The sequence below is a fragment of the Xenopus tropicalis genome, chromosome 5 (genome assembly GCF_000004195.4).
Source record: "Xenopus tropicalis strain Nigerian chromosome 5, UCB_Xtro_10.0, whole genome shotgun sequence".
NCBI classification, from domain to species: domain Eukaryota; kingdom Metazoa; phylum Chordata; class Amphibia; order Anura; family Pipidae; genus Xenopus; species Xenopus tropicalis.
The window spans coordinates 26074660-26087529 of record NC_030681.2 but is presented as its reverse complement, the minus strand read 5'-3'; the positions used below and the strand labels follow the sequence as shown (position 1 = coordinate 26087529).

At 40.6% G+C, this 12870-nt stretch overlaps 1 protein-coding gene across 2 annotated transcripts in view; it reads right to left on the bottom strand.

Moving 5' to 3' along the window:
* The window catches only part of plcb1 (phospholipase C beta 1), a 352974-nt gene that overhangs the window by 27115 nt on the left and 312989 nt on the right, over positions 1 to 12870 (bottom strand). For both annotated transcript variants that reach the window (XM_031901827.1, NM_001079464.2), the window contains exons 26-31: positions 12358 to 12577; positions 10394 to 10577; positions 8616 to 8692; positions 8437 to 8526; positions 7332 to 7389; positions 4951 to 5037 (exon numbers count right to left, since the gene is read on the bottom strand). In XM_031901827.1, coding sequence (XP_031757687.1) covers positions 4951 to 5037; positions 7332 to 7389; positions 8437 to 8526; positions 8616 to 8692; positions 10394 to 10577; positions 12358 to 12577 — 716 coding nt within the window. The remainder of the gene's footprint in view (positions 1 to 4950; positions 5038 to 7331; positions 7390 to 8436; positions 8527 to 8615; positions 8693 to 10393; positions 10578 to 12357; positions 12578 to 12870) is intronic.

Genomic DNA, 12870 nt, shown 5'->3' with positions numbered 1-12870 from the left:
TTTTAAACCAAGACTGATTACTCAATCAATGCCAGAAACCTTGTGACTATAGCCACAAAATGACCAATTATGTTGAAGGTAGAAAGGTTTCTTTTCTGATGCCCATCTTGAATTCCTGCAGGAATACCACAAAATGCATACAGACCAACAGCTTATTGTCATAAAAACAAACTGGGATTAGTCCAGTGGTAAATGGAAGACTTGCCCACTCCATGCATGTACATACACTTTTTTGAAGAGATGGCATTTGTCTTTTTCTCTTAACTATGTAATTAGTTGCTATGGGTTACTGCTCCTGGCAATCTTAGTGCAACTGAACACAAGACAGTCTACTCTGGGTAGATTTCAATAGATTTCACATTGACTAGCATATTATTTAATTTAAATCTGAGCTTATTTATATCACTTATTGCTTTAAAGAATAATGCTACATTGTCTCAAATAATTTTGATTCTGTTGACTTGTTTCCATATATACAAATTCTACATTTATTTAACAACCCCCCTAGTTAGCAGCGTGTCTTAACTACCCCCAATAACCTTAATACTAGTTAGCAGTGTTCAACTTTGGGGCTCTGAATTCAGTACTGGCCTGGGTGTTAACTGTTCTCCCTGATTCTACTTGGGTTTCCACTTGGTACTCTGGTTTCTTCCCACACCCCAAAAACACACAGGAAGATTGGGGTGTGTGAATGTGATAGGAACCTTAGATTGTAAGCTCCACTGGGCCAGGGACTGATGTGAATGATAAACTGAGCCCACTGAAAGTGCAGAAAACAGATTGGTTGCTAATTACTGGTTACTAAGCCACAATAAATATTATACCTGCTTATAAAATTTGCTTCTGTAGTACATATATCAAGGAGTGTATACATGCATACTTGCATTAATATGGGGCTACTTGTACGCACGTTCTGTGCCTTCATTAAAAGAACTGTATTTGAGGAAAAGATGGATATATATATATTTTCATATATTGATTTTGGCTACTTGCTCCTCCATGGGAGAATGAAAGCCAACATTTCTAGAATCCTATCATCACTGCCCATTTGGGCCAGGGCCGGATTTCTGTTTTGGGCGCCCCGAGGCCGCCCCTGTCGGTCGCCCCCTCCCCACCCATGCGCATGCGCAAAAGCGCGCCCCCCCCCCCCGTGCGCATGCGCGAAAGCGACCCCATCAGTGCGCATGCGTTCCTTCAAACGCCCATACGGAGCAGTGGGGAGAGGTCCCGACTGCTCCGTATGGGAGCCAAATTTACATTTTTTTTTGCGGCGGGGCGGCATGCCGCCCCTAAACTTCTGCCGCCCTAGGCCCGGGTCTTTGTGGCCTCTCCACAAATTGTAAGAGCGTGGGGTCCTTATCTAAAGAAAAGTATAATTACATAAATCAGGGATTGCATTATACATGAGAGCACACGTTTTTACCTATATTCTTCCCCCAAGGGACCCAGGACTAATTTCCTTTCTTTTCTACCTTAGAACCAACCCTCCTTCAAAATGTAGGTGTAAGTGTATGTGAATTTGCTCCAAAACTCTGTATTATTTGGAGCCCCAGAATTAAATATATAAACCCCCCCATAATCTAGTCCCTCTGGCTGCAGATGCCTTCCTAGGATAGAAAGAACATTTATTAGGTTTTATCATACATATGGGAGATTAAAAATAAAAATTGTTGGCCTACTTGCCCAGGGCTAGCCCTCTGAGAATAAACTGCTTGTGTTTGTGATTTGATATGAATTAATTGCTCACTGTGATGCTAAGGCAACGTGAAGCTTCCTCCTTTCTGGCAAAACCTTTGGGGTACTGACCCATCAGTCAATTGATTTTTTCTTCATTCCTAGTTCCAATTTAGCGCTGAACTGCTGAATGTAATAAACAGATCTGCTGTGACATGGTCTTTGCACTGCAGCATCCACTATTCTGCTGCACTGGCTGCGGGGAAAAAATCCACTCAGTCTCCACTCGGTCTTTTGCTGGACAAATCAGTGTTAGTAAACAGGGCCCTCTGCTGGTCTGATAATGTGTACTGTTTTGCCAAGATATATATATGAGATACATATGGAAATTGAACATATTTTTTTTCTTCTCACTGACAGCTCATGGAGCAGGTTCAGGGTTTGGGGGTTAATTCCCTAAACAGAAAGTTTATCCAATTAGAAGCCTGCATGCATAAAGCGCCCTCCATGCTCGCTGTTATGTCACTGTGTATGGAGGGACAGAGCAACCATCCATCAGGTATCATCAATGCTGATCCAGAGAGCAGTAAAACAGCAGCAGAGGGCAGAAAGCACCTTATGCAGACAGTCTTCTGATTGGAGTAACCTCCTGCACAGAAATGAGCGCCAGTAATGAGGCTTGCAGTGATTACCCATCATTACAGAAACCTCCTTTTCTGAAAATGGGAGAAGAAAATATAACTTAAGTAAATAACAGAAGTGTTAACAGGGGCACTGCATGTTTTATTCTTACAGGGGCGTTTCATGCCCTTTAAATCCCTTTTTAAAGAGGGGGTTATAGGTAAACCATTGTAAAGGCCATTGTACCAGGGTTGAAGTTGGGACCAAAGGGGAAGAAGAGTTGAGTCAGGAACCGAGATATCATTTGTTCTATACAAAGTCCTATATTTGGACATTGAACTTGGGTATTCAGCAGCTATTTATTTTGAATTTTTGCTCCAGACCACAGCCACAGGCACCGCCATTTTGGAACTAAAGCACTCCTAACCATGCCTTTACACTTACTCCCTTTTTTACATCCAAAAACTCATCATAGTCCCTTCCTCTTCATTGAATGCTCCCTTTGCAACCACTGTATTCTGCGGTACTCCAGAATCCAGCTCTGTGATAGACAGAGTTGAAGTATTTTTTCACTGTATGGATCATTATCAGGAATCTGCAAGCACATGGCTACTCTGCCACTACCAGTTTAAAGGGATTCTGTTATGGTTTTTATGGTTTAGTTTGTATTATAAAATTACACTGGGTACATTGCAAATAATTCATTCTTCTATTTAAATCAATAAATGTATTTTTATAGTTGTAATATTGGTGTGTGGGCAGCCATCTCAGTACATTGTTCCTGAGTCTGAGCTTTCAGAAGGAGCCAGCACTACACAAGAGAACTGCTTTCCGGAAAGCTATTGGGTCTTCTACTCAATGTAATTGGAGGAGTCATGGCCAGAACATGGGTGTTTGCTATTAAGGGCCGTTCTAATATATACCACTAGGTGGGGGAATAGGAGCATTTTTAGCAATGCAGGTGTGAGGGAGATGTTATCTTGCTCCCTTCCCATTGTTCTGCTGATCGGCTGCTGGGGGGAAAGGGAGGGGGGTGACATCACTCCAACTTATAGAACAGTACTAAAGACTTTTTTGGGGATTTCCATTTAAAGCATCGTAGGTGGTTTTTCGCGGTAAGGGCAGTGAGGTTGGGGAATGCCCTTCCTAGTGATGTGGTAATGGCAGATTCTGTTAATGCCTATAAGAGGGGCCTGGATGAGTTCTTGAACAAGCATAGTATCCAAAGCTATTGTGATACTAATATCTACAATTAGTATTGATGTTGGTATATATGGTTTATGTATGTGAGTGTATAGATAGGTCAGTATAGGTTGTGTGTGCTGGGTTTACTTGGAAGGGTTGAACTTCATGGACTCTGGTCTTTTTTCAACCCTATGTAACTATGTAATTTACGTACTGTAACTACATGAGTATAAAGACCCCAGGCCACTAGCTGACAGAGAGATAAAGCCCTTACAAGTGTATAATAGCATATTGCAGAGGAACACCATTACGACAGTAAAACATGGGGTAAGTCATACTGCACCACAGTCAACTAAATCCACCAAAGAATGCTCGGCTGGTACAAGTTTGCTGCAACAGTGTTGTTTAAACCAGTGTTTTTCAACCTTTTTTGGGCAAAGGCACACTTGTTTCATGAAAAAAATCACGAGGCACACCACCATTAGAAAATGTTAAAAAATTTAACTCTGTGCCCAGCAGCAGTGCCCCCCTAGTACACTGGTGCCCAGCAGCAGTGCCCCCCTAGTACATTGGTGCCAAGAGCAGTGCCCCCCTAGCACATTGGTGCCCAGCAGCAGTGCCCCCCTAGTACATTGGTGCCCAGCAGCAGTGCCCCCCTAGTACATTGGTGCCAAGAGCAGTGCCCCCCTAGTACATTGGTGCCCAGCAGCAGTGCCCCCCTAGTACATTGGTGCCAAGAGCAGTGCCCCCCTAGTACATTGGTGCCCAGCAGTAGTGCCCCCCAGTACATTGGTGCCAAGAGCCAGCCCCCCTAGTACATTGGTGCCCAGCAGCAGTGCCCCCCTAGTACATTGGTGCCAAGAGCAGTGCCCCCCTAGTACATTGGTGCTCAGCAGCAGTGCCCCCCAGTACATTGGTGCCAAGAGCCAGCCCCCTTAGTACATTGGTGCCCAGCAGCAGTGCCCCCATAAGTCAGTGTGCCCCGTGGCCCCCCCTAATACATTGGTGCCAAGCAGCATTTTACTCTTCGGCGGCTTCAGCAGCATCTTCCCCTCACGCGCGCCGCCTCTGCACTTCTGCCTACACGCGACCGCACACAGGCCCTTTTATAACGTTGCGCCCCGTGCGTACTGACGTCACCCGTACACACGGGGCGCAACCAATGACAGGGCCCGGATTTTTTTTTTTAAAGTAAAAATTGTGGCCCTGCCTACGGCACACCAGGCAACATCTCGCGGCACACTAGTGTGCCGCGGAACAGTGGTTGAAAAACGCTGGTTTAAACCAACTTTACAGAGTACCTTTTAAATTAGGATGAAAGCTCCATATTCAGCCTAGACTAGGAGCAGAAGTCTGAGCAGGTATCATCTGGGCCGGGTGTATTCAGCACCGATAGGCTAACAGCATGCTAGTAACACAGGTATTTTAAAGAGGCATGTAAGGGTACTGAGTAGAAACAGGACACATTACCTTTGGTTTTTCGTCCAGTATTTGCTGACGGATCTCCTTGTGCTTTTCTATCAGTTTTTCTTGCCTCTTACTCTGAGCATCTTCTAACTGTAAATCAAAGACCAAATATAAAATGAACACATATTAAAATGCAATCGTATTATAATGATAATGCAATTATTATAATGTAATAACAAGAGCATGAAATTCAAAGTACAGTGCCCTCTGCTGGTGAGAGTTATAGATGTATTGCCCATTGCCCTTATTCTTTCCTGACACATGAGACTTGCAGTATCTGTGAATGAGAAAACACATTCCCCTATCTACTTACTTGTTCTATAATTCTCCTTAGAACCCCTAATATTTCTTGCAGTCATGAAGTTTCCTTGTGTAGGTGTTATGGTATTATGTTTGAAACATAACTAGGTCAGCTCATTATAACCCAGAGGGATATCCAGGCGTGGGCTCATTGGCAATATCGCTTACATAGGGCCTACTTCTGGGTGGTGGGGGGTAGAAAGGGCTATCATTTCTTACATGCACTATTTCATTAGGATGCAGATACATTCTGATAGCTACCACATATTGCCGATTGATATTTTAGTTGTTCAGTATTCTTAATTAAAGTGCCTAATAATGAAGGGTTACTAGAAATCCACACATTATCTCAGTTGATTGAATTTTCTGCAGCACAAATCCTGCCCGAGGTTAGACATGCCTAATGCACACACTGAAAATATTACATAATATTGTAATTTATATATTGTTGCCCCCATGTATAATCCTTTAACGTTCCAGTATTGGGAAATGTGATGCATGTCAGGATCAGCCTATACTTCTGTCATTCCATTTCCCCCTTGCTACCCTATGACAGAAATTCATGTGCTATATATACAGTGTATATATATATATAGTCCTGAAGACGATCCTATGAGGGTCGAAACGCGTTGATGCGATGATTAAATAAATAAGAAATCTTTTTACTTTACATTCTGATGCCGTGAGTGCTTTCTACAAACCTGCAACTGTTACCCCCACACTAACAGCAGTCAAATGCAGTTTAGGCCTGACATCTTCTAAACTGAGAACCTTCAGGACTGTCACAAAAAAAGTGTATTTCTATGGTGCTTTTAATGGCAAATGGGAGAGAGAGTGGAAGAATCTCCGGATAAATTTCACCACAGCTTCCAAGCCTGCAGGTGAAAAAGTGATTCTGCTTGATGTGGGCAGAAAGAAATAAAGCTATGCCCTTCACATGACTCTGGGTTCCATCCTCATTTAGGGTTGCCATATTGAATCCATATTACATGGTTTCATGCCATAATGTGTACTCCATGAGTGTCCAATTTTAAAGTGGTGCAGTGACTCTATGCCCATGTGTGAGGTACTGTAGGCTCAAGCTCACCCACTCCAAACTCACAGTTAAAATTAATTAGAACAGGCATTTTCACCCAGTATAACAAACCTTATAATACAATGCCTATACTAATACTTTTATTGCATAAAACAATCCTAGCAATGTAACTTTGCGTCAACTCCATGAAGGATGGCCATGTTTTTGGAAAAGGCAGGCATTTTTTAATTACAGTTTAATTAAAGCTGCACGATGCCCACCCAAGGCTAGTACCTGATTGCCATGTTTGGAATCAGGAAGGAATTCTGGGAATGCGGTATAACACTTTACGCCACACACACAGTAAGGTTATTTGAGGATAGTGAGAATGATTTTATACAATGCAATGTCCTTTCCATCCTCTTAGTTACTATGTTTCCTAATATTAATTAAGTCTATTGAAATACTGTATGTTGTGTGTCAGTAAAGAGGACACCTTGGTAGTAACAACCCTGTCAGTTATTAGTATGAAATTCACTAGCATTAAGCAGGGCATAAATATGTTTAATGTCTGTAATGACACACAGGGTCAGACTGGGCTGGTGGGACACCAGGAAAAAACCCTGGCCTTCATGGGCCCCACTGACCCAGGCCCACGCCACAGACTGTCCCCTCTCCCCCAGTTACAGACCTGGTGATCCCCCAGGCACACACAGCCTTTGGCACTAACATGGGCACAGAACAATGCCCGTAGCAATGCTAAACAGCCTCAAAAGAACACAGATATGTTCTCAGGCTGCTCTGCCAGCATGTTCATGTAGATACCTATTAGCTCTGCCATTGGCACTAACATGGGGGACGCCCAGATCGGTGTGCCAGCCCTAAAGTGCAGCAATATTGATGCACTGGCAGCATGTCTCATAGTTCTGTGACCTTTATAAAAGCACTTGGTATTTGTGCTTTTATAAGCTTCCAAAACTTCCAAAAACATCTAATAGCTGCATAAATTAAAGGGTACCATTTTCCTTTACTTCTGTAATCTTGATTGCAACAATATAAAAATATTTACCCTTTTGATATATTGCACTACTTCTTGAATATATGATCTAATCATTTCTGTCTTCTCCCTGTAAGAAACAGCAAAAAATCAAATTATGAAGATGTTTGGGAAAGCTGGAAAAAACACACTTGTTCGACCTTTAAATATTGTATACAATGACACACTTTCAATTATGCAGGGACACGTTTTTTTTTTGTGCCACGGTAATTAATTGGAAGCTCCCTCAACATAAGAGGCTTTGGGTTACTAGGGCAAACCTTGGGATTCATTATTAGATTTTGGTTTTGTAGCACCATATGCCACTTTCAGTACACTCCTATTGCATTATGGGAAAATATTGCATCAAAAAATGTGGTTATATATATGGCAAATTTATTCTGTATTTTAAATAGTTTGCAAGAATGCCTGGACAGCCAGGTTTTCAGAAGGGCTGTCCAGGTCAAAACTTTCTGGGGTCATTTTCAGAAAACTAGACTGCTCCCAGATAGGACATCACAGCCCCATGCCCATGACATCACCACCCCACTCAGTGACGTCACAGTCCCCGCCCCATGACATCACCACCAGCTGCCTTCTCTGGCTTTCCAGAAGGAAAAAGGTGGCAACCCTAGTTAGATCTGCCTGACACCATGTTCCAGGCAAACCCACATGGTAGGAATATAACTCATGCCTGGCTACTAATTAAAGGAAAATTATACCCCCAGGATGAATACTCAACCAGCAGTTTATATAATAAAAGGTGGCCTATTAAAGAATCTTGCCAAACTGGAATATATAAATCAGTAAATATTGGCCTTTTATATGTTTTACCTTGAGCCACCATTTTGTGATGGGCTGTGTGCTCTAACTGTAACTGTAAACCATTAATTGGCTGATGTGACCTAACATGTATGTGTGCCCTTGGTTTGTTTTCTATTTAGGAGTACCCAATGACACTACTAAAAAAGTATATTTTTATGAAAATGGTTTATTTAGATGAAGCAGGGTTTTACATATGAGCTTGTTTATGCAACATATTTTTATAGAGACCTTTGTTCGGGGTATAGTTTTCCTTTATTGCTGAATGTTTATGGGCATGTGAAGACTGACGTTTCTATGTACAAACAATACTCACTCTTCCATTTGATTTTTATCCTTGGACTTGGTTTCTGTCACCTTTTCTTGTCTTTTCTTATCCATTTTCTTTTTCAGCTCTTTCTTTTCTCTATGGAATAAAGGGAATTTAGATAATCAGGATCATATTTTAACCACAACTACATGCATTTATTTCATTCACACAAATAAGTTGTTTACTTTTCACAGGTTTCTTTGAGCTTTTTCAGCTGGTTGCTCTGGCACTCCTCCGCTACATCGGTCAGTTTCTGGATTAACTGGAAGGGAGAGAAACCATTTCAATTAAAAGAACATTTAATCTATTGACTGAACACATCATAATGAAATATTTGATTATCTAACCATAGGCAACATACAACTCAAGTTGGGATTGGCTGGGGTGTTCTTTTAAAGCTCTAGCCAATCGTAGAACAGTTGTTACTTTCCCATTAGTTATTTAATCTTTTTATCTAAGTAATAATAGGGTTCAGAAAATCTAAACTCTAAATACAGTATACAGTGCACAATAAAAATGCTAAATTTCAATTTATGGATTTAGCCACAATATAGGCACACAAAGGAAATTGAAAATACTGGAATAACTAGCCCACACAATTGAAATCTTTAATTACGAATTGTTGTTTGTATAAAACAAAGGTACTATTCATCAGTGGAATACCTTATAGGGAAACCATTGGCTCATTAATCTTTGCAAAGGTCTGAATCTGATCAAATATTAATTTAAACTGAGCCCGGGGGGATACTTTAATTTTTTTTTTTTTTGGTCCGAGAACACAGGGGGAAAGGCTGAGGATAATTACACAATTCAAGAATGTAAATTGGATTTAAAATAAGTAAAGCGTTTTCTCAATGTGTTCTTTTCAAAGTGAAGGAAAACATGTGACTATTTTGTTACAAAGAAACAGACCCTGAAGGGGAAACGTAGAAGAGCGAGGATAATTTATTGGGATCACATGACAAGACACTTTAGAACTGCGCTGGTACAGGCTTCGTACAACATCCTCTCCACCAAAATGTTCAGGTGACCATATAATGTTACTTGGATATGGGAGGTTCAGTTCCCATTGTGTTTCACTTAAATATCCATACTTTTGTCAAGGAGCTGAACAGGGTTGTGCAGGAATGGACTTGGCCGGCAGGACACTGGGAATATCCTTGTCTGTCCTGCTAACCCAGGCCCACTCCTGGCTCCCCGCCAGTCACCTTGGGTGTTCCACCCCTGATTGCGGCCACAAGGAGAAAATAGAATGTACTGGGTGAGGTGGAGGCTGGCGATGACTGAAAGAGTTTGAAACTGGGGCAGGGGGCCCTAGTGGGGCCTGGGCACCCCTGTCTGACATTGAAGATGTACTTAGAAGCCAAGGCAATAATACATGTGAGGCATGGTGGCATATAAAGTAACTTCTGTAAGCTTAATTCAATTATTAAGACTAAAAATGTAGTAGCATCCCTTCTGCCATAAAAATAGTGAGCTTGAATGGTGCTATATGCCTCAAATATAAAAGTCAAAGGGAGTTGCCATAGGCAAAGTCAAACCATATTCTTAAACTTTTTCGATTTCTTAGAGCTCGTAAACTTGAAAAATTCAAGATATTTAAGTTTTTTTTTAACAATTTTTCCTTATTACTCGGTAAGTGAGTTTATTTTATTTAGAAAAACAGACTCAAATTCACAAGCTCGCAAACTGATAAATAAGCCCATAAGACTTCTTGTGCATATCACAAAACAATGTAGGCTTTGGTTATCCTTCTATGCCATTAATTCAAATGGACTAATGGGAAAAGTTTTAAAGGGAAACAAAAATAATTGAATAAGTAACCTCACCTAGTAGAAACCAATCATATGTTTTCTTTAAAACCGGTGCTGCCTGCCAATTGGATGCTATGGGTTACTAGAACTGGTGCAACATCTGCAACATCCATTACATCACCCACACATATATATATACATACACTAACCTGTTTGATGTGCTCTCTCTTCTGGTATTTCTCACTATAATACTGCTCTTGGCGGAGGTTAAGAAGTTGCTGCTGTTGTTGTTCCTTCAGCTCTATTAATTTTTGAGCCATTTCTGCATCTAAAGCACTTAAATCTTGTTCCACAGTGGAAGAATTATGATCTGGACTACTGCTTGCTTCACACCTACAAACAAGGAGCAAATAGCATGATTCCATAGGAAACTCCTATGCAACATAAGTCATTTATGCCAACCTTATATTTTGCTGGACAGGACTGTATAGCACTTTTTAGGACCTCAACAAGGCAGGACAGAATCAGGGCCCAGGGCCAGTAAACCACAGCAACCAATCAGCAGGTAGAATTTATTGCTCATCTGTCAAAAGCAATCATCTTACTGGTTTCTATGGTTACTGCTCCTGGGCAAACTTAGTGCTTTTACATATGCTCCTCACAGGTTTTGGAGACATAAAGACCATGTGTACTGCTAAACAGAGCCTCTAGCAGTCTGCCACTCTAATTAACCAATCTGAGTCTTTATTGGTCACCCACTAGGAAAGCTTTTTTGCATGTGTTGTTTCCCAGTTTTTTTCATTAAAATGTTGCTCATGGGTTGAAAAGGTTGGGGATCCCTGTTCTAAAGAAATCCCTGGAACTTATTATGAAGCCAGAATTGCTGAATGCATTTTGTACCAGCAGACAGTGTTCTAGTGGAAATTGACCTCACAACCCTAGATGATGATACCAATTGGATGCATTTGTGCTAATAAGTTTTTCTCTAGATCTGTAAAAGCAGAATAGTAAAGTACAGTAGAGAGAAGGCAAGAGGGGACAATAAGCAGCGAGAAGGGTAAATCTTTAATTTGGGAGGCTATCAAAAGAATTTAGAAATCAAATCCCCCTAAACAAATTATATCTCCATACAGGTAATTGCAATTCCTTAATGCTAACAAAATGCCCAAAACTACTTTCCCACTTCATTTTCTGTGTGTTCTGTAGTCTTTGCTGCCAGCCTATGTTGCACTGGGTCTAAACAGATCAAGTTATAATTCCAAACCATGCTCCAAATCCCAAACTGTGAGATTCAACGGAGATGAGAGACAAGGAAAATACCCTTGATCAGCATGTACTTATTTAATCAACATTAACCTAAAGATTTCCCATTAGCATACTAATCAGAGCTGGGAGTTAAAATATGCACATTACTTTCTGTATTTACACATAAGATATTATTCTGCTTGTTCCGCTTCCCTGCAACAAGAGAGATAGCCTATTGATTTATTGGAATACTGAATTAGTGCAAACACTATTGGTTAATCCAATCTGTTAACTTTATACAAGCTAAAAGGGCACCATGCTATATATTTAAAAAAAAAAAAAAATATATATATATATATATATATATAGTACATGTAAGGGATCCATTATCCAAAAAGCCATTATCCAGAAAGTTCCGAATTATGGAAAGGTCATCTCCCCCACCTAAATCAAATAAATTTCCTTTTTCTCTGTAATAACAAAACAGTACCTTGTACGTGATCCCAATTAAGATATAATTAATCCTTATTGGAGGCAAAACAATTCTATTGGGTTTATTTAATATTTAAGTTATGTTTTTGGTTGACTTAAAGGAGAAGGAAAGGCTAAATAAGTAGGGGTGGTACCATTTGTTCATATTAGGAGAAAACTGAACCAGCGGGGGTATATGTGAGCGAGCGACCCTCTTCCTCTGTTGGTCTTTGTGAATGTGCAGTAGATTGAGAAGCCAAACCTTAACAAAAAAGCTGTCTTTTTCGCTCAACTGCGCACCTGTGGGCCATACACATATGCGGGGTAGTGGCTTCCAGCTACAAAGGTACTAAATCAGTGCGGGAATCAGGGGGGTTGTATGAAAGGAAAATCTTTTTGAGACTGAAAAGTAAATGAACCCTAAATTAAAAAAGCATTTCGTTTATATTGGACTTACTTTTTTTTGCTGTCCCTTTTTGCCGTCTTTTCCAGAATGGCCCTCCTCCTCAGGTAATCGCTTTGAATCTCATTATACTTGGCCGTATGCTCTTTGATAAGATCAGTGGTTTTCTTGTGATGCCTTTTGACCAGGTCCTTCATTTCTTTGTAATGTTTCTTCTGAAGCTTGACAAAAGCCTTCTGCTGCTTCAGCTCCTCAATCGTCTGGGCTTCCACTTCTGGAATTCATTGAAGATCAAATAATTAAGATAACGTTTGTAGCCTTTTCAAAACAGATTTGCCTGTGTTGTCCCATAGGAAGGCAAGGTACATGAGAAATAAAGCTCTGCAGTCATTTAAAGAACTAAGTCATTTTAACTGCATTCATGAACTATTAAAAGGGTTGTTCACCTTTAAATTCATTTCTTGTATGATGTACAGAGTGCTACTCTGAAAGAATTTGAAAATGGTAAATTACATGCAGTTTTTGAATTATTTAGCTTTTTGTTAAGCAGCTCTCCAGTTTGGAATT